At 44.5% G+C, this 22725-nt stretch overlaps 2 protein-coding genes across 2 annotated transcripts; both read right to left on the bottom strand.

The window, feature by feature from the left end:
• Positions 1-371: 371 nt before the first annotated feature.
• On the bottom strand, positions 372-2853 carry LOC146198019 (neprilysin-1-like). Its single transcript, XM_084591834.1, has one exon. The coding sequence runs from the start codon at positions 2851-2853 to the stop codon at positions 529-531; it is 2325 nt and encodes a 774-aa protein (XP_084447960.1). The 3' UTR covers positions 372-528.
• Positions 2854-12977: 10124 nt separating this feature from the next.
• LOC146198018 (speckle-type POZ protein-like) lies at positions 12978-22717 on the bottom strand. The gene is made up of 4 exons (XM_084593336.1): positions 22312-22717; positions 21877-22067; positions 17977-18468; positions 12978-15402 (listed from the first exon to the last, which is right to left on the bottom strand). Exons 1-4 carry the CDS (start codon positions 22319-22321, stop codon positions 15019-15021), a joined length of 1077 nt encoding a protein of 358 aa, XP_084449462.1. The 5' UTR covers positions 22322-22717; the 3' UTR covers positions 12978-15018.
• Positions 22718-22725: the final 8 nt, after the last annotated feature.

Genomic DNA, 22725 nt, shown 5'->3' with positions numbered 1-22725 from the left:
TACTATGCACATTTAGACGAAGTTTTCTTCTATTCATCATCTCGTTGCTCACAACGACAGCAGCCAGGCGCTAGCGTCTATCGAAAGCCGAATTAGCACTCGAAGGCCGGCGATGACGGAGTGGTCCCACGACAAAATATGGCGACGCCCATGCACTCGCTATACAGTGAAATAGAACTCGCTACGCTCTGTTCACTATATTCTCGCGCTGTAAAGTATCTGAGGTCTTAGGCTCTTGGGCATTATTACATAATATAACGCTACTTAGGCGTGCGATGTCTTTAATAGGACAGAGCACCGGTGAAACGATCAAGCGGACAGCAGTTTCTAGAATCGTTTAATGAACTGGCTTCATCGACATCTGTGTGTCCACGTATATTTGCTGCAGTTGCAATTATTTGCCAAAATAATCTGATGTGCTAATCAAATGGCAGCGGTGCCTACGTCACCAGCTGAGAATGTATTAATTGTACCTAAAACTTTCCCTTCATTCGTGGGTACACAGGACTTCTTCAAAGCCGGTAATACTCACTGATGTAAGACACACCTCTTTAGTGGGTTCATAAACGATCCAGGCTTGCATCCGAAGGCTAACGCGAACTCCGGCATGTTCCTGAGTGGACCGTTGACCCGGAACCAGGCTGGGCTGTGCGGGCCCTGGGCAGCCATCTTGCTCAGAAACCGGCGGTTACTGTTTTCGCAGTAGTTGGCCGCGTAGTAGACAAAGAACAGCTGGCTGGCATCCCAGTGGTCTAGAAGCGCTACGCGGTAATCGGGATTAAGGCGGTGTGCGAACAATAGAAACGCATCCATCGCCGGTCTCAGCGCAAGGTTGTCCCATAGATCAGACCACGAGGTGCGCGTCGCGTCGAGCTGCATTCTGCGTTCAGCCCAGGCCAAAGCCGCGTACTGGCGCTCGAGGCAAACCCGCAACTGGTCCCAACTCCAAGTTAGGCTTCCGCCACCGGACTCTCTGTCATCACCGTTGGCGTGCTCGAAGTTAAAGGCCCAGTGATAGACAGCCCGAATAAGTGACCGGTAGATCTTGGGCGCTGCGCGTACCAGCTGCAGTGGACGCAGCGCAGTATCCTCGTTGAGGAAGAAATCGAACACGGGCAGCGGTATCTCGAGGCGGTCGTACGGTGGCGGCAGGCGGCTTTCGGCACTTAGAAAACCCTGCGTCCAGCCCGGGTAGCCGGCTGCGCGCGGGTTCATACGCGACATGAGCTTCTTCTCCAAGGTCTTTCGAAACCAGGTGTAAAAGAACTGCGGCGATGAGAGCGTCGGGTTACGTGTGTAGATGCCGTCTATGTATGCGGCCCTTATGGCGTCCGTATCCAAGGCTGGCGGCCTGAGAGGCTCCCACGAGACAGCGTTCAGTTTGTCTCGTAGGTGCGCCTCTAATATGCTACTCATGGGACCCAATCGTGCCTGAAGCGACTCGAAGAATGACGAGCGGAGCGTAGACACCATGTCAGCCACGGCACCCTCACCGCCCAAAAGCGACGTGGCCAAGTGACGAGACACGTAGAGCGGCAGGTTCGGCTCGAAGCGATCCAGTAAGCGTAAGCAGTACAGGGCTTGCGGCAACACCTGTGGAAATTCCGGGTGCCGTGCGAAGTTCAGCGAGGCAAGATGGTCACGCGCAGCTTGGTCATCGAGCAGCGGAGACAGAGCGAGGGTAACGCGGAATAAGAGATAGCCTATGAGCTCGCTCGCGAAACGCAACAAGTCGCTGCGTGTCAAGCGCACCAGATAGTCTGGCGAGCTGAGTTTAACATACGTTTTGGCTGTGACTGGCCGCAGACCTTTGCCAAACACGTCCTGCAGAAAGTTCGTCCATTCAATGTTCGGCAAGAATGGCAACTCGCGAACTTTGACCATGGTGCCATTAATAAGCGCTTGTGTGTCAAGTTGGGGGTGAGAGAGCATCAGGGCCAGGCGTTCCTCAAACTGCAGCACATCAGTGTCCGTGTAGTTCTTGAAAAAAGCCAATAGGGAAGCAAATGACCTTCGGACAACCTCGTACTCTTTTTTCTCCAAGGGCCCTGACAGCAACACCGTAGACGGTTCTCCCAGCCCGACGAAACGCTTGGCACCTGCGCTATCCAGGGCAACGAACGGCGTGAAGAGTGCGTCGACGCCCAGTTCACGGAACGCGGCGGCCAATTGGTGGGACACTTGTATGGCTGACGGTGTGCGGCGTGAGGACATCCGTGTCATCCAAGGCCGTAGCCGGATCGCTTCCAAGAACATGGCATGTAATTCTGGAAAGAGAGTCGGCTGCGGGTGCATACAGTTGTCTAGGAGGAAGCGCAACGCTGGGAACTTGGTGGCGTTGTCACGAAGCCCCCAGGCAAGAAGCTCGGCGTAGCCGTCTGCGAGGATAGTGTCCATGGATAGTCGCTCGGCTCCCGGAGGCAGTGGTCGAGTCACTGCCCAGTCCTCGCACACGTAGGCGTAGAAGTCGTCGCAGGGGTCGCGGCTGGTGTTGATCTGGCGAAGCAGTAACCGCGCTTGATCCATGCACGCAGTCGAGTCGCAGGTTCGGGCGCCCCGCTTGGGCACGGCTTTCAGGAAGCTGCTCCTGTTGCGCTGGGAGAAAGCAGGCGCCGATCGACCGACCGCAGCCGGCGGAGGATCACGGCTGGCCAGCAGGGTGGTAGAAACGAAAGCGGTGATCACCATCGACACAAGCAGTAACACAGCGGTGGTGATCGCGAGGCTCCAGACTGCTGCCGCCCAAGAAGCGCGGCGGGCCTGTGCGCTGCGTAGCAAGACCGGTGGGATTCTCAATGTAGGCGCCGACTCCGCAGACAGTATTTGGATGTTCCCTCTGAAGCCTTCGGTCATCGCCTGGCAGACCGAGCAGGCGCGAACAAGGCACGGTCAGTGCTGCCGTTCGGCTAAATTGGCGGCGCGTGCATGCATTTTCCTCATTTAAAAAAATGCTGCACTATTTTTGGGAATACATAGACGAAAATTTCACAACTGGGTTCGGTGGAAAAAGGAAAAATCGGGAAATGACGTGAAACAATTACGCCGGAATAGTAGATGAACTTAAGCACCACACCCATAATTGCAGGCTGACGTCACTTACTTTAGAAATAACATCAAGGAACTAAATAATAATAGATTTTAAACCTTTGAAAATTGATATAGAAAAGAGGCAAAACCGGCTGGGCACTCTGGAATTCTGATTCAGGTAGGCATTTATGGCATCTAAGGGGCAGAGTGCCATATTCGTGCTCAAAAAGAGAGGTGGAAAAAAGCATAGGGAAAAAAATGGCGGGTGCTTTTAAAACAGATTTGCTCAAATTTCTGATATCTCATTTCTTCAGTATGCAATCTACGAATCTGTAATCACCTGGTTACGACCTGGTCATGACCAATCCCCCTAGTGGGTGCGGGCTATTTTTATAAGGCAAAACAACGACAGTTTTTACTGCCTTGACATCATCTACTGGATTTACTCTGCGTCTAGGTTTTTGAACTCGCGCTTCCTCAAATACAATAAATTAGGCCTGGTGTGTTCCACTATAGATACTATGGAATTTTAGGAAATGAGCCTGCGGCGTACTTGCTTATTTCTCGACTGGGTCTGTCCTACCATTACTTCCAACAAATTATGTTGCTAAGCACTCAAATTCGTCTTTTCTGCCACTTAACGATTTTTGGCTTTGCAGCGTAATTAGAATCCAGGTTAGTGACTTCCACGAAAATGCGAGGTGCCCCTGACAATAGACGGATACCACCGACCGATCTGCGTATGCGCCGGCTTTCCGGAAGTTGTACCCCCACCATGTTGTAGAGGGCTGGTCAGCGCGCGCACACTTTGACCTTGACGCACATACGACTGCCTGTTGCAACTCCGCTCCACACGAGCTCAACACACATTTCCCCTACCTCACTGCCGAGAAAAATTCGTTGTCATTACTTCACAAATTTACATTCACTGTTACATGCAAAGCAAGCGTTCTAAGGGCCTTAAATTTTTTTTTTTTTTTTTTACCAGTAGCCTCGTTCAGTTATAAAGATCTTGTCGGAAATAATTTAGGGCTGCGTACAAATATGTGTCATGGTAATTTGTTATTCTGGTGATTGATGTTTGATTAGTGTGTGATAGGCGATGGCGAGGTAAAGAAATCATTGTAATTAATGAATTAAAGAAAAGGAAAATGATTAAATTGGATAAAGGGGGTTCAGAGGTGTCAAACTGCTTAGAATGAAAAGCCGATGCATGATAATGCTAATAGAAAATTTAGATTATATAACTGACCAATTAATTAGGTGAACTAATTGAAAAAATTAGAAATTGTAAAAAGGGGTTTCAAAGGTGTCAAAATGCTCACAATGAAAAGTCAATGCTTGATGATCTAATAAGGAAAATTTAAGTGTGTAATTGATCAAATAATTCAAATAATAATAAAAAAGAAAAATGGGGTTCAATGACGACTGCATAGAACGAAAAGTCAATGCTTGATATACTAATTAAGAAAATTTAAGGGTTAAACTGACCAATTATTTATTCGAGAAAAAACAAGACAAACTTAAAAATTCTGAAGAGGGGCCAAATATACACAATGAAAGGGAAATGCTTGATGATGATGATGAAAAAAAATTACAGTATAAGTGACCAACTAAAGATTTCAATGATTGTATGAAATGAAAAAAGTGCATTTCACGATGTCAAACTGATTTTGACACCTTTGAAACGACTCTTCTATTAGCACAATATTTTCAGTTATTTAAATAAAATATTTGATCAATTACACTCTAAATTTTCTTATTTAGCACCGTCTAGCATTAACCTTTCATCCCGGGTATTTTGACACCTTTGAACCTCCTTTTTCGAATTTTTCTTTCTTCAATTACTTCAGTTAATTACCCGATTACACCCTTTAATTTTTCTCAATTAGTTTGATCACGCGTTGGCATTTCATTCCGAGCATTTTGACACCTTTCAACCCCTTTTTTCTATTTCTTAATCTTGGAATGTTTCAATTACTTAATTGATCAATTACACAATCTAAATTTCCTTCGTTACAATCATCAACATTGGCTTTTTGGTCTCGGCTTTTAGCACCATTGAACGCCGCTTTTTTTCAATTTTCCACTTTTTCAATTGTTAAAATTATTTGATCAATACCAAACATTTTCTTTTCTAGCATAATCAAGCATTGCCTTTTCATGGTGACAATTTATTTTGACACCTTTGAGGCCAGATTTTTCAATTTTTTTATTTTTTTTAATGTAATTCCACATTCTAAATTTTCATAAACAGCACTATATCTGGCACTGACTTCATTCAGATAATAGGACACACAAGTTTTTATTTTTCAATTATTTATTAAGTGGCAAAATACACTAAATTTTCTAAGTCGGCATCATCAAATTAGCTGTTCATCTGTGCGTTTTGAGACTAATGAACCACCCATTATCATTTTATTTTATTTAGTCGATTAATCACATTGATTCCATTAGCTCATCGTCGCCTATCAAACACCAATCAATTATCAGTCAGTAGATGAACAAATTACCATGATACGGATTTTTGCGCAGCCCTCTTATTTCCGACATGCGGTGCTGACCACTATTACTTCTACTACACTCTACTTCTACTACTACAACAACGCCGACGGCTTTTCGGCCGAAGGAGCTGTATAAGCTATTGCCTAAATGCATAAAACTAGAGTAAAACCGAGTAGCGGCAGAAGATAGGAAAGCGGAGGAGCTAAGGTAGGCGGTGGCGTGGGTGTCGCGAGCAAAAAATCACGAGAATATATGTTTCTGGCATGCCATATGGATTGCAGACATGGACGTCGTATAGATTGCTACCCGAGTAATCAGGCTGCCAACTCAGCAGCTCGTCAGATGGGCAGGTGAGGTGGGAATCGATCTGGGACTCTTGGATTCCGGGTCAGGCGTGCAAATCCCAAGGCAACGTAGCGGCTTGGTTAACTACCTCCGGTGGTCATCCACATAGTGCGGCAGCTTACGACTGTACGCTACGCGTGTTTGAGATAACTCGATATTAGTGAGAAAGCACTCATACCATTCTGACTGATTAAGCTATTTCGCAAGGTAACAACCAAGTGGCCTCACGCACGCCAACAATCACGTAGCCTCATACTCAGTCCGGGATAGTGGGTCCAACGCGGGGAGTCTCTCGCCGGGTCTGATGGGGCTTGAGCGAGTAATGATTGACCATGATCTGCTGTAGTGCTTTCATACTAAAAGAGAACCATTGTAGTGGATTGTAACCGCTCGGGCTCAAAACCGGGTTAAGTATCTGAGCGTCTTCACTGCACCGCCGCGGAAATGGTTCCGCTCGTTATAACCAGAGGTAAATATCCGCCATTTGACTGGCGGCTCCGAGATGGTGCAACAAGTACAATTAAACTAAAACCAATTAAATTAGTCACAGTTCCAGTGACATTAAATTAAATGCGCGGCCTCCGCGATCAAGCATGTCGTCGTACAACAGCTGGAAGCGGAGGACATGTTCATTTTAAGCGGTGGCTTCCAGACGCCGTCACATGTACAGCTCAAAACTGCAGCGCACTAGAGGCAGGTATCATATGTAGAAAAAAAAAGACAGCAATTGTATAGTTCAAACCAGCAAGACCAAAAAAAAAAAAAAAAAAAAAAAAAAAAGGTTTTCGTACATTCGATTTAAATGCCAACCCCTGCCAATTTCATAGGTGCCAATTTCATCGGCGGAACTTCTCGCGGAGTTTCTTCCACCGCTTCTGGAGCATTTTTACAGCCTCTGTGATGAAAACACAAGAGCATACACATGAAATGTTTGATATACACGACGCATAGCGTCCGCTGATTGGTCGATGCTTGCACGCCGGAATACGGAGGCGCGCTGCCGCGAACAGCTCGGCTGTGGGCGGCGCGTCGCGCATGCGCAGACTTCCTCTGACCGGCGCTCGCGCATCCAAACGCGCAGGACGCGCGCGTCGAGGGCTCATGGAGTTGAGACAGCACGGCTTTATTGAAGCTCCGCTGTCTGGGTATCTGGCCTTGTCACAGCTTCACATTGTCCTGAAGCCTTAGTTACAATAAAGCGTTCGCTTCCACAAGCAGCAAAGCGAAAACTTTCATAATTTTAACTGACCTGTGATCACCTAGCTACTTAAATAAGTCTGGGAATTTTTCTATTGCTTTTCATTTCATGTACTACACGTTACTCACCCGGTGGTCCCTCCATCTTCTCTGTGTTAAAATGATCTTAGGTGCGTGTGCTTGGCGAACTGAGCAGTTATTTCGCGATTAGTACGATAACAGACTTTTGAAGCTGTTTTTTTCATTGCTAAAAGCAAAAGGACATCAACAAAAATGAAATGGCTGAACGTTTTTATTTGTTCCGAAAAAGCTCCGCAATGTGGGCGTGACACATGACAAAAACTACATAAGTACGACCATGCCGCACTGTTGTATTTGATGATTTCTTTTATCAGCGGATAAGAGTGAAGCATAGCCGCGTCGTCTCGAGGATCCTGGAAGTTGTTAAGAAAGTAAAGTTTCACTGGTGAACTCCGGCTGGTTGTAGATAAAAGATAGAAGTGTTTTTTTTTTTTTTTATGGCTAAATGATGCCAATCAATTAGCATATTTTCAAAAAAGAAAATTTGAACAGTTCTTGCTTCGCGACACAAGGGTACATTTAGAAGATTTATTCAAATTTTGCTAAAATGTTTTTGGGAAATAAATTGTTTGAGAACGCATTTCTTATTCAAACCTATATGTTAGAAAAGTGCATTTACATAGCTTTCATGTAGTGCATTTCGTAAAACTTTTAGACGTAATAGTCTTTACAGAAAAAGCTAGTGGAAGCCCAGGATCGTCCCAGCTCAGTTACCAAGAATGAGCTCATGTAGAATCAAATGATGTCAACCACAAGAACGGTGGTTAGCCAACTCCATCGTGGGCGACTGAGGCCTTAGAAGAAAGTGATCTTGCCGCCAAGTAAAGCCAACATGCAGATCACAGGGGTTTGGAAAGCTAGGGTTGTGCATAAGTTACTGCGTTTCTCAGCTGAGCCAGCTGCTTGATAAGAATCAGATGCCTCAGAAACAGACATGGGGGTGGATGGCAAAGAGAGGAAAGTGACTATGGGTACAGCAGTGAGCGTGGTCCCTACTGCACGTTTGCCTTTCGTTTTCATTGTCGCGTTTATTTCTACATTTCTGTGTGTCTGTTAGCGGCTTCGTGGTATGTGCGCAGTAATCACAAGTAAATCTCGTGAGCACCTAATTGCCATTGACTCCTTCAGTTCTAAAGAAAATAAATATGGATAGGTCAGTACGGCTGAGGAGACAGGGCTTTTGTTGTAAACCCCAAGTGGGAGGGAACTCGGGCGGTGGTACAAGCTGAACTGCTTCCCTGGCTGCTTGTACTGTCTGATGTCTGATTCACAGTGGCTTCAGTATTTGCAGAGTTCCGTTTCTTTTTTTTAGAGTATCGAGTATCTCTAATATACACGACACACTAAAAATGTATTTTCGATACCGATGCTCCGATACTTTCAGTTTCAGTACGCAATACCTAATACTGATACACAAAATGTATCTAAAGATGTATCGAAGATACATGTATCTTTGATACTGCTCATGATTGATGAACAGGAGCATAAATAGGAAAGGAAAGCCAAAGACGGAAACCACTGAGGAAATACAGACACCAAATTTTGGTGGCAATATTTTCTTGTTAATGATGCGAGGACATTCCTGTAAATTTATCACCATGCCGTTTTCGCCTCCGACAGCTAAATAATTTGAATTTATGGCTGTGACGTCACAATCAAGGCTATGTCACGTACGGCATAAAAACAGCAGCGATATAATCCGGACTCTTCACTTGTGATTCCTGTTCTTGAGGCAGGCTAGCCTTAGCGTTGTTCTCGATTCTAACCACAGAGGAATGATTATATGGCTGTTTCTTTCATCCCTGTCACCTAGACTTGACCGACGTCACAGCCAGTACTCGGCTGTTGAAACCGAAACAGTGAAAAAAAAAAAAAAATCATTAATTACTCAGCAGTTGTGGGCGAATATCACATGGCAATCGGTGTACAGTAATATGTAGTGCATCATTACAAAGGCTAAACATGAACCCAAAAATTAGGTGTCTATACCCCTTTAAAGCAGCCGCATGACGCCCTTAAAGGCAGAGCTTGAGGAATATACAAACTACCCGCGCTGAAATATGTTTGAGCAGAAGGGAAACATGCCCCCACGCTGATAGAGTCGAGGCAATCGACACAAGAAAGCATCTCCTTTATAATAATAAATTAAGAACTGGGAAATGAAAGATTGCCAGTTAAAGGATGGTTATTGGAGGCCATACAGAGCAGGCTAAAACTGTGTATATATACAAGAGCCTATCTTTCAAATTGTTTACCTCAGTACATTGCAGAACTAAAATCTGAGCAGAGCTGCACTCAAATTTTACTTTACCGAGTATAGCAATCAATAGTCATTTATATTATCAGTAGGATCTTTTTGTCTATCTTATCATATATATATATATATTTTTTTTTTCATTTACATCACGCAGTCTATTTTCTATTTTTCTCGCTTACATGTTTAGTCAAGAAACTTAACATGAAAGAACAGGTTGTTAAATATCTGCTTGCTTTACATACCTTGACCTACGTGATGCAGTACAATTTTTCCTTTAAAATTACAATACCAACATCAACTTCAGAATTCAAATCTCTGTAAATCCTATTGCAAATTCGTGGTAGCACACACACACAAATTACCATCTCTCTTAAAGCGAGCATCAAAATACACAAACTCCAGAAAACGCTCACAAATGATCAGCATGTTCCCACTCACCTCTACAAAGCAAATATTTTTAGGCCGTTTCTTTACATTGACTACATCCGCAATCAAAACTAATAATCCTCCCATCCCCTCTTCAGCTGAACACATGTACAAACAGGTCACTGCTTGACATAGGCATACTCAATGAGAGAGCACACCCAGATACATCAACGAGCAGAAGGCGGCTAAGAACACACGGCGAGATGTCGCCTTTATCGGTTGAGAAAAGCAATTTTCAAACATTTTTGTAAATTATAGGGGAGAAAACCTAGGCCATGGCGTGCTGCACCGCTCTGTGCATCAGCGACCTCAATGGAGACCCCGGCAAAACCTCCGCACAGCACAGCCGCGTCGTCTGCTCCCTGCTGCATTGAAAAGCACACTGTCGCTTCTTCTTGTAGGTACTGTGGGGTATTCTTGGGGAGGGGATACTGGACGCGGGTTATGACGACCTTATGTCGCGGCGGCATTCTTGGTATCCGGGAGATGAGGAGATGGGACGTGGGGAGGGGTGGGATGTCGCTGCTCCGTGCTGCATTCCAGCCACGCGCGTGGTTGTTTCTCTCCTCCTCCGGCCCAGTTCTGGCCGCCGTGGTGCTCCAACAAAGGGGGGTAAAAAAAAATTAAAAAAAAAATAAAAGAACCAGAATGAAAAAAATGACGGCGCACTTTTTCGCAAAACTTTGTGAAAACGGTAGCGGGATGGTTGTCAGCCTTTTTTTCTTTAGGCATTTCAGACCGCTCGTATCTCGCACCTCTGTTTGTAACTGGCGGTGCCGCCGTAGCCATCGCGGAACCGAGTTGGCCTCAAAAAACAGATATACGTAAATCGTTCTATCCTCATACCCGATCCTGCTTCGAGAGCTCAAAACTGCACACTCGCTAGAGGAGATAACTGAACTAGGAATTGTACAGAGTAGCTGTGGAATCAAGAAGGTTTCCATGGAGAGATGTCCCCATCTGCATGGAACGTTGTCATGTATTTCCTCGTTGTTCGTCTCGTGGAGAGAGGAAAAAATTCTGCTGCAAAAATGGCATTCCTCGGCTTTTCATCAATGACCCAGATTGTTAGAAACCCTCGTCGTTAAAGGTAGATAGGCCATTGATTTCGGATCGCAGCGCCGCAGCAGCGAACTTCCCCTGGCTGCTGTCGTCATGAACCAAAGTGTAAGGTGGTGTTTTTTGTGACATTGTAAGGAAAACATCAAAAATGCGCCGAAGACAGGCAACGCGCGGCGCTGGTATCCTGTCGGTAGCTGTATTCATCACCCTGCTGAAGCAAATGGGTCATCGTAGATGGCAACGCTTAGTTTCGTTGGCTTTGTCGGGGGGTTGACTAATATATCGGTCGTTAAAGAAGCTTGAGTGGGCCTTTTCCAAGTAAATGGCCACACTCATCGCTGTGTACACTCATGTCAATGAGTCTCCGCGAGAAGAATGCACTGTACCTTCCACAGAACAACGGAGACAGAGATTTCGGTGCTTTCGCATTGACAAAAAACAAAAAAGTTTAGAACTTTTCTAAGCTGAGGAACAAAAAAGAAAAAAAAAAAAAGAAAAATGAGTCCCCTCCCCACCACCACTTTCTTGGCCTTTAAAAAGAGCCGGGTTTGCATGCTCGGCCGCGCCGTGTGCTCCGTGCAGCATCTGAATGCTTGTCTGCTTGCGCGCGGTTGTTTTTCTCCTTGCCCAGTTTTCGTCGCAGATGATTTCCAAGAAAGGTGCAATATGATTAATTTATGATAAGCATCAATAAAAATCTATAATTTTGAAAGCTATTTTCGTGGCGCGAACTTCTCCACTCTCCCATAGCTTAACAACACAATAGATGCCGTCTCAAGTCCTTCAATATACCAGTCGCTTGCCTCTCGTCTTCAAGTAGCGGATTCGCGCTCATGTCTTCTTTTTTTTATGTCTGAGCGTGACAACAAGCGCTCTTTGAAAACAATGTTTGCGGCGATCAATTAATCATAATTTCTCGCTTTCGAAAGCACCAATAAAAAAACACATTTCCAGCCAGCCTCCTGCCCATTCTCCGCAGACAGCTGTGCGCTGCGCGGGCACGGCTGCGCGTTGGCACAACTGCCTCTATCGACGCGACGTGCGTATGCCGATCGAGGCGGCCGTGGTGTAGGTTTTGTAGTTTCGCTCTGCTAGAAACCGAGCGCTGGCATCGCGGAGCAAACTCCAGCTTGGGTTCCCTATAGGGAAAATGCTCGAATGCTTATAAAGACCATATGCACATATCTGTCCCATTGAAGTATTACAATAAATGTTGCCACATATATTCAGGGTCCTTTCAACATCAGTATGGAGCATGAAGGTGCTCTTGGTAAGGTTCACTTCGCCACAGGACTATAAATACAAAAACTTTACTGTTTTTTTTAATAATGTTTATTGCCTCAGGGCATAATGAAATATGTGAAAAAAAAAATATTTAAAGGGGTATTAAATGAAAGAAAAAAGGCTGGCTGTCCGAATAAAGTTCAAGAGAAAGTGATGATAAGACCCTTGCGTCCAAGCAATGTATGAAGATGAGTTGTTCCGCAAAAGGCCCACTGCGGTCAGGTGCCAAATTCTCGTCGGCTCAAGTGCTGGGCAAACCCACAACAAGTGGTGAATATCAGACAGGACATGCAGACAGGACATGCTGGACGTTGATATAGATATCGATATTGAGGCCATGTTCGTGTTACAGTAGGTGTGAGGGCAACCCTGACTCTTTTGTCCATGGGAACAACTGACACTATGTATAAAAAGTTGTTTTGCTCATTTGCACTCCAGTGCATAAGAAAAGCAGATTTCAGCAGTCATCCTTTTCACAGCTTACAGGTGGGGAATCCAAAAATAGTGCGGTCCAAAATGAAAAGGCTGGGAGGGTCACGCAGGTTAAATTGATTTTTTGTTTTTTAATACCCTCAAATGAAATGACATGCTAATCTTAACACATTCTTTGATTTGGTACCGCAGACACATCTAATGAATCCAGCAGCTAAGTAAAAACTCTGAAGATAATCAGAGGAAAGGACCCAGCATTTACCCTAGCTACATGATACAATAGAAAGCCAAAATTCTGAAGGAAAATTTTTTTGCACAAGTAGATAATAGAGATGCCGCACCCTTTGCTGTTTCAGAAAAAAAAAAAGCTCAACAATGAATTTTAAGTCATAGTTCATTTATTACAATTTTACAACAACATTGTTAAATACAGCTCTCGTACAGTACGGTTAGTCAGAACCCAATCACTAGACATATATACAAATGTCGTTTGCAGAAGTACACTGAAAGCATTATTACAATCTGTGCATGCCAAGGAAGCGCAAACATTTAATGCAATCTCTACATTGCTTGAAAACAGGTAAAATACCTTTGGCCTCTAGGACTTGAGCATTCAAACCATTAAACATTGCAGCACCCAGAATAAACTGTAGTACATACTCTGAGGAACAGTAAATACAATTGCCAAACAGTGTAAATACACCCCAAATAAGAGCGGCTCATTGCAAAAGAACCAAGTGGCACATTATCTTTCATCACACTACAATGCCACCTGTATTTGCACTTTGCTTTACTTTGGTGTGGTCGCTAAACCTAGGCAAGGCCACCTTTTTGTACATACAGCCATTGGCAGATATCATAGATGGAGTTGTGCAAGAGGTGCAAGAAAAAAACAAAAAACCTGAAAGACTGCGCAATATCAACAGCTATGCCTCCAAAGAGATGCTGGATCACAGTGCTTCTTTGTAAGTGCAACAGAAATGCTTTCACGAGAACATGGCATTGTCCAGACTGTCCCTCAGTCCACACACCTCAGCTAAAAAGGCAACCCTGCCATATCCGTCAACGAATCCACTATACAGCATGCAAAGCCCCGCTCTAACAAATGAATTTGTATGGAACAGCTGGCCAAATAAGTTCACGCTACAAGTAAATCCAGGTGTGAAGCATATTACAAGTAACAGTTTTCGAATTATTGATCTGTCTAACTGGCAAAACAGAGACATTTTAAAACCCAATTTGCACATTTCAATTTCTTGACGCTTCTCAGTTGTAGCTTTGATATATCTATACACAAAGTACTTGTAATTCACTGCCAAAGCAAAAAAGCAGCCAGAACTTGACACTACTCCTATCGATGTACAGATCATAACATCAAAGAGGTGCATAAAGTGAATTAAGAGGCTGGCAGAAAACATGTTCCACACTCAAAGGAAGGGAACCTAAACTCCATAATACTGATGAGTGGTTAAAGCAGCTACTAATTTGCAGTAGGTGTATTCTGCACAAGCTTTCACCCTATGCATCTGCTCCCTCATCTGCAAAAGAACATAACAGCTAACCATAGAAACACAACTAGACATTATTTTTCAACCCTAGTCACCTTCACTACCACAAAAAGGAGATATGCAGGGCTGGCTCTAAGCACGCATTGCATTGTAATGTTGCTAGTTCTGCATCATCCATTGGTGTATCACAAATGCATTGCAAGACAACATGCTACCAAACTGGCATTTAACACCTCTGCAGCAACACAGCCACAAGGTGCAAAGGGCTGCTTTTGAGAAAGCTAATTACCACAGCAGAAAGCTCCAACCAGAACCCTTCATTCTTAATTGGCCAACAACTTGAAACAGTGCAATAGGATTACTGGAAATCTCTATTTTTACAATGCATGACTGGAACATACTAGAGGGAGAAAAGTGTACAGACTATGTGAAATGTGCAAGAATTAATTTTTTCATAGCCAAGGAACAGAGCTGGAAGTTGAGATGCAAATTGCAGAGTTCACATGTAAGTGAAGACTACGCCTTTAATTTTAAAAATCTGAGCCAACGATGCAAGAGAAGTTATACCTCAACCCTGAAACCATTAATTGTAACTTAATGTTTTGTCTCTTCCTTATCAGATTAAGTACCTTTCTAGATGGTGACAGAAGTCATGGCAAAGATTGCATGCATTCTTTCATTTGTTCCAAGACACATTTCTACAAAAACAACCCATGACCATTACAGCCTTCATTTTAGCCATTATTCACTGCCTTTACCATGATACTAATTCATGAAGTTCAGAGACATTCGTGGATACACTGCTTTCTAAGGAGTTCAATAAATATATTTTTCACCAGTAGTGCTTAAGAGCACTGCAGTAGAATTCTGGGCAGTTCACCATAAGCCATGCCACTATGTAGCCCCATCTAGGGTGTTACCAATGTCAGCAATGAGCATAAATAACCGCTCAGTGATGTCTGGCTTACCCCAAATATTCCTCCACCCAGCAGTCCTCTGCACAGCCACCAGATGGTCAGCAATGAAGCGTGCAATGCTTCTCGAAAGCTCAGCATCACTGTACATATTGGAAAGAACAAAAGCATCGGCTGCCCTTTCCACAGTCAGGTTTGACCCCAGGTAGTCACCACAGAGCGTTTTCAGTTCACCCATAGAGTACTTGTCTGCTGCCACGTAGAGGTCTTCGGCAACCTTGTCCAGGTTAGGAACTTCTCCCGTGTAAATAAAGAGCAGCATCTCACGCATGGCATCAAAAGATTGGTCTGGCAGGTGGATTACCTGTTGAGCAAATTTGCACAGGGTCAGTCTCGTAAAATGAGAAAAAAATGCAAAATATATCTGCAACAAGGCCACAAGCACAACGAAGACCCTTTCTTGAAAATAACTAAATCACAAATTAATTAAGTTCAAGTGGGGAGGGGTTCTCCCTACCAGGAGCAGTTACCTTCACTACAATTGCCACCACCACTGTTTCTAGTTGCGCAGCCCTAACACTTGCCATCTCTGTTTTTTTTTACTCCACTCAACTCTGTCAGTGTGTTCTCTTTCTCGACAAGCTGCACCGTCCTCTTTCCATATACACAGCCATCTTCCCTGCTGCGCACTTTGCCTCAAGTTAATAGTGACTTCTCCTAGCGGCTTCTGATTCTGGTGGAGAGGTCACTTTAGCTATCATGAAGATATTGGGGATAGAAAAGGTCACACTAACAGTTCTGAATATAATGTGAGGTGCATTATGAAGCATAACTGGACGTGTCTCATGGGATTATTCATTCTCAATCTATGAAATTTAAAATTGTCTGCTGTAGAAATTTAGGGACCTTTGGTATGATGCACCCATGAAAAACATGAGCATCACTGTGAAGTATCTGAGACATTTTGGGTGTGTGCTATTGTGTTGATTATTTACTGCTCCTCTGGCACCTACCTTGTTGTGTTGTTATGCCTCATTGCGTTTTTAATTATGTAACCATTTTTTACAAGTCTGTTATTTGCTTATTTTCATTATGTGCCATCCAAGTGAATCCCCACGGGAACTTAAATAAATAAATACTTGCACATATAGAATGTCCTCATCACCAGTGAAACTATCCCAAGAGTGCTTCAGTTACCACTCTGCAAACTTTTGATGTTCAGTAAGACAATCAAAGATATCAAAGGAAGCTTCTGTGCTAAGCTGGGCGTGATAAAGGACAAACGAGGCAAGGACCTCACTGAAGCCTCAGAGATAAAGAAGAGGTGGCAGGAATACACAGAAGAACTGTACAAGAAGGACCCGGATGTGCAAACCCAACATAGGACGGTTGTGATTACTGATCTCGAGCCGGGCATCCTGAAGAGTGAAGTTGAATGGGCCTTAGCCAGCCTTGCTAAGAACAAAGCTAGCGGAATTGATGGTATTCCAGCTGAGTTGCTTCAAAACCTCAACCACGACGCTGTTAACACACTGCATACATTATGTCAAAAGATTTGGACAACCCTGCAGTGGCCACAGGATTGGAGGAGGTCAGTTTACATCCCCATTCCAAAGAAAGGTAGTGCCAAAGATTGTTCCAACTACCGCACGATCGCGCTTATTTCGCATGCTAGCAAGGTGATGTTAAAAATCCTGCAAGGTAGGCTGCAGCAGTATGTGGATCGGGAGCTTCCGGACGTGCAAGCTGGGTTTCGCAAGGGCAGAGGAACTAGAGACCAAATTGCCAACCTTCGCTGGATCATGGAAAAAGCAAGAGAGTTCCAGAAACCCATTTACTTCTGCTTTATTGATTATGCGAAAGCGTTTGACTGCGTAGATCACAGCAGATTGTGGCAAGCTCTCCAAGAGATGGGAGTTCCAATTCACCTCATCTGTCTCCTCAGGAACCTTTATGAAGGGCAAGAGGCCACAGTCAGAACTGGGCATGGTCTTACTGATTGGTTTCCGATTGAGAAAGGGGTGAGGCAAGGCTGCATACTGTCGCCCTGCCTATTTAACCTATATGCAGAGTGCATCATGAGGAAGGCCGGTCTAAACGAGTCTTCAGCTGGAGTGAAGATTGCTGGAAAACGTATCAACAACCTTAGATATGCGGATGATACCACTTTAATGGCAGAAAGTGAAGTGGAACTCAAGAGACTTCTGATGCGCGTACAAGAAGAGAGTGAGAAGTTTGGGCTTAAACTGAACATTAAAAAGACGAAGATCATGGCGTCTTGCCCTATCAAGTCCTGGAGCATCAATGGACAAGAAGTGGAAGCTGTGACAGATTTTCTGTTCTTGGGCGCCAAGATTACCTCGGAAGGAGACTGCAGCCATGAAATTAGGAGACGCCTGCTTCTGGGAAAGAGAGCAATGGTTAGCCTTGACCGCCTAGTAAAGAGCAGAGACATTAGTCTGCCAACCAAGATCCGTATAACCTGTGCTATGGTCTTTCCAGTTGTGATGTATGGATGCGAGAGTTGGACTGCGAAAAAGGCTGACCGCCGAAGAATTAACGCGTTTGAATTGTGGTGCTGGCGAAGACTCTTAAGAGTTCCTTGGACTGCCAGAAGATCAAATCAGTCGATATTGTCGACCATAAACCCTGACTGCTCATTGGAGGGTCAAATTCTAAAGTTAAAGCTCAGCTACTTTGGTCATCTGATGAGAAGAGAGGAGTCGCTGGAGAAAGATTTGATGTTGGGAAAGGTTGAGGGTCGCCGGAGAAGGGGTAGGCAGCGAACGCGATGGTTAGATGGCATTCTCGAGGCATTGCAGATGAAGCTATGTGATGTTAAGAAGATAGTGAGAGACCGGAAAGCGTGGCGTGACATGGTCCATAGGGTCACGAAGAGTCGGACACGACTGAACGCCTGAACTGAACTGAGACTTACCTGCTCCTGGGACTCCTTTGTAGGGTGCGAGAACATGGCACCAAACACAGGTGACGACAGCATCAGGACGTCACGATGGGCATACAGGTTTCGCTGCTGCACCGTTAACTGAACGTTGCCAAAACTCTTGTCCTCCAGTAAGCCTGCCAGGTTTTTGAGCAGCGGGCTGACGGGAATGTCAGTACGCTTGATTGGCGTGTTAGTGCTGTCTGCCAAGAACTCAACCTCAAAGAGAATGCTGAGAGCGTCACCATGGATGCAGTGGTTCTCAGGATTGTAGAGAAAAGCCTTGCACAGCTCAATCCCCAGGTAGTTTGTGCTGCCACGGTAAAGAGTGTGGAAGCCATTGTGGAAGTATCGCTGCACAGGTCGCCCTGACTCTCCCAAGAGAGTTAATGTGTAAACACAGTTGCGACCTTGCATCCCTTGTACGGGCACCACACAGATGGAAGCATAGTCCTTGGTCAGGTCCAGCCGAAGCTTGAGGCGCACCTGCAAACAAGCCACAGTGGCACAATCATTGATGTCATTAGAAAATAGTGCACGTAGTCAAAAAGAATGTCTGCAAACGCAGACTTTTCCTGTATTGGCTGTATGGTCTCAAAGTTCAGATAAAGTTGCAGCCAAACCTCTACCAAACTGGATAGTGCATAACCGACAGGTTTGCTCACTAAGATAACAGACATAACTAAATAAAGATGGTTCGGTTTATAAGGTTCAACGTCCCAAAGTAACTAAGGCTATGGAGACAACATAGTGGAGGGCTCCGAAAATTTTAACCACTTGGGGTTATTTACGGTGCACTGACATCCCACAGCACAAGGGTGCCTTGCTTTTCTCCATCGAAAAGTGGCCGCCATAGCCGGGATTAGATTCTGCACCCCTGGGCGCAGTAGTAGAGCACCCTAACCACTGCATCACTGCCGCAGGCACAACAAAATAAAGAGCAGTGGGGCATCACAGGCTTCAAAATATGTTTGACGAATAAAGAGTGGGACTCCAAGCCACCTAACACAATCTTGACAATTAAGGAATTACACACACACACTTCCTGGGTGCATTGCTTCTTCTTGTAATGAAGCTTAAGGGATTGCTACACATGGATTATCATGTGGTATTTGCCTAAAATCACTCAATTGTTGATACTTAAGACAGGACTTCACAGGAAGGCACTGGAACAACAGAAGCAGTGATGAACATGGTCCGCAGAAAGCTAGATCAAGCACCGAGCACATGTGGCAACAGCAATGCAGCTGAAGAGAATGTTAATCTTCATCTTTACATATAATCAAATTACTCTTTCATGCTGTTTCGATTTAAACAGCCAAACGACGGCTGTGATGTCAAAGGTAAGTAATGTACAACATGCAAGCATGGGCACTGCCATATTAGGTCACACGATTCCGCTGCCTGCTATGCCCCACCTATTCCCGCAGCTGCCACTTCACCTGTGCCATTAAAGCAAGGTAGTTTTCGAGCTCCTGCCATATATAAAAAACTGATAGGCAGTGAAAAAACGCTATATAGAGGCACGCTAGTGTGCGTTTGTGCTACTCAGTGCTATTTTTAGGCTTAAAATTAACTCATCTCCTTCTGGCTACTCTGGTCAGCCCGGAAGTTTTAATGAACAAATAGCCTGCTGTAAACGTTCATTTTTTTTTTTCACTGTTCAAAATGTAATGCTCACAGTGGCTTAGACGATATACTTTCAGGCTATGTAAATTATTAGCACAGTGCCACCGATAGCTTGCTTTCTAGAGCTCAGCATTTTGGCTACAAGGAGAAAAATAAATACAGAATTTCCTTGCTGGTTACCCATGTACAAAATTTACAACTCAGCATGCATGCTTACGTGATCACCCGCCTATGGCCCATATAATCTTTTATCTTTCATTAACCGTCCCAGCTTTCAAAAGAGCTGGGATGGTTAGCTCAAATTCAAGAAGGAGAATATAATAGTAAATATTTCTGGCAAAAGCAATAAAATGATTTCTAGTCTGATAAAAAAATTTCATGTAATTACATCAAGAACTTGAAGCTTCTTTGTTGAATGTTGAGTTGTTCCTTAAATGACCCAAATGCCTATTGTGGCAATTTGTAGCAAACCAAAATTCAACAAGAGATTATCCAGTGAATGGGTGCTTTTAAGCACATGATAACAACTAAGTCTGTCTTCAAGGATGCATAAAGTGTTAGTATTCTTTTGTGCTTTAAATCTCATTTAAAGAGCCACTGACCACCTTCATTTTGAAGCTTTCTAAGCTGGTTGTTGGCCTTTTGAAAGAGCGACCGCAAAGGTTTTTTTCAGATGACTCATTAATAGCAGAGTTACAGCCATCAAAATCAATCTCCAGCGCCATGCTCCTCTTCTTCCCTTCAGCTTCTGAAGAGTATCTCTCTCTTGCCTAGTCAACTAGCCTTCACAAATAATATTCACCTTCCTTCAATTTCAGCACGAGGCACGCAATGTGGTTGAGTGTCAGATGCCGATGTCATGACCCAACATTGGCAGTTTTTTTGTTCTTGCATTTTAGTATCAGAGAATTTCCAGGATGCGGAGGCAGGGGAAGTGGGGCAGCCAGGCGACCTTTTGTTTGAAAGTAAAGGAGGAGGCTTTCAGCAACATGCTAGTTCGCCCCCTCACCATATTGCCTGAGCTCAATGGGCAGCCGAATCATGAATGAGGAGCTCTTTGGTATTTTCTAAAAAATAAGGCCGGTGATGCATGAATATCTCTGTGTACTTCTGTGTGTCTGGGTCCTTTCAGTGTTCACCGTTGCACAAGTGTATGAGCAGCTTAGCAGACAGAACAGTCTGAAATAAATGGACTAGGACAAGAAATTAAAAGCCCTTTTTGTTGCGAGTGGTTGTATGCTTGTGTGAAAACAAAAAGCCGCAATGTAAAAGTGTGTGCGAGCCACAGAGAGATCGACTAATGGATACCGTCCTGGTTGGTATGTCATATCCAGGGCTCGACGGGCCAGCACAGAGAGCAAGGAGGTTGTATTTCCAAAAGGAAGCATGAGAGAGCTTTGGTTTGTACTTTTGCGGTTTTCTGGCATGCACATAGCTGTAGTATTTTGCAGAGACTATCTGCGGTACTGGATCGAAGCACTGGGCTTGCTTGTTTAGAATGGCTAGATCCCAGTCAGTGGCCCTTTGATGAAAGAATAGAGGAAGTCCTGCAAGTGCTTAGTCATGATCTCTAGCTCGCAGTCACACGTGTGCTACCTTTCGCCTTACACAGCCTGCTCACAGTGGTTCCATGCATTTATTAGAAAGTGATTAGAAAGTGCTGCTTGCTGAGAACACAGTGGTACCAAGATTAGAGGACAAGTTCATGCGTAGGTGAACAGACAGCACACATTCAATACATCACGAAATCCCAACATGGGGTGCCGAAGGTTTAAGTTGAAGGTCATGATTGCTGCAGCAGTTCTCCTCCTGCCTGAAAACATAGCTCAATGTAAAATTAGGATAAGAGGAACAAATCTGCCCATTGTCATGCTCATTAAAAAGCACATCTGAAGCTATCTAAACGCTCACATGCTCCAAGATCTTTTGCTACAGGTTCTTCTTTCCATTCTGGTCCCCGATTAAATATTGATAGCCAGCGAAGCTGCCCCAGAGGCAGCTACATACGTGTACATTTTTTGCATACCATGAGCTTTGAAGCACATACTAGAAGTTAGCAGTCCTTTTACAATGACGAATGTTTGTACAAGCTAACATTATCAGGCAGCCAAAGAAAAAAAATTGCTTCAAGCAAAATGTATTTTTCAAAATTTATTCTTATAATGAAACCAGGTGCAACAAGCAACCGTATGCTTGTAACCCTCTCAAATATATTTAACTGAAAGGTGAAAGCCTGAGAAAGTTGGTATTTTTCGTTTTCTTTACCAGTGACGAGTCCTTTGGGAACTCCTCGCTGAAACAGGTGCCGCTTTGGAAGAACTGGCACTTGCTAAAGTTCTCTATAGTCCAGTGATGGGAAATGCACTCGGTGTTGATGCGGCTGGTCGATGACGTCCGGCAGCTCAAGGAAGTTTTTGGGACCACTGCGACAGCACGGTCCTGAACAGAGCCCTGGCCTGAAAATGCATTGCGAAGGCACTCTCAAAACACATGAACAACAATGAAAACAATGAATCTTTTAGGCACTGCTCACTCTCCTTTCTCGTCTGGGTGGGGGCAGACAATGTTTCTATCAGCTCGTACGCTCCGCTGTAATACACGATTCTTCTTTGGTATAAGTTTGTTTTGGAATTGTTCAAGATACGTACAGATACAGCAGTATCTGCTAGCCGTGCGTACGGTTTTGTCCGAGTCACATACCTGGTTCCATTGGTTCCAGCGACGCACGAGATGGCAAATGCAATAAGTTTCGACGTCCAACAGTACGCAACTAGGAACAAAGTTCACAAAGTGAAAAGTCCGATGAGGCAGAGACCCTCCATCGCGCGCATCGATAGGGTACAAGATGTCTCTTTCCAGTCAAACAGCTCCTACGATAATTTTCCGGAGGCTGTGGAGCTCTGAATCTACACGTGCACTGAAACTCACACGATCGATATGAACAAGCGAGTACCTCCGCCTTAAGTGCAGAGCAAAAACAGAGGATATCAACAGTATCAACAAAGCTAGGACAGACAGCGACGGAGCGACGAACGACGCCAACGATGTCTCGCACCTACACAGATGGATGGCGCCACACTCGGTGATCGTTGTGATTCGTTCGTTTTTGTCGCA

Source organism: Amblyomma maculatum, chromosome 2, assembly GCF_055883805.1.
Source record: "Amblyomma maculatum isolate TAMU_Amacu chromosome 2, ASM5588380v1, whole genome shotgun sequence".
NCBI lineage: Eukaryota > Metazoa > Arthropoda > Arachnida > Ixodida > Ixodidae > Amblyomma > Amblyomma maculatum.
The sequence above is the reverse complement of the archived record's forward strand: the minus strand, read 5'-3'. Positions and strand labels throughout refer to the sequence as shown.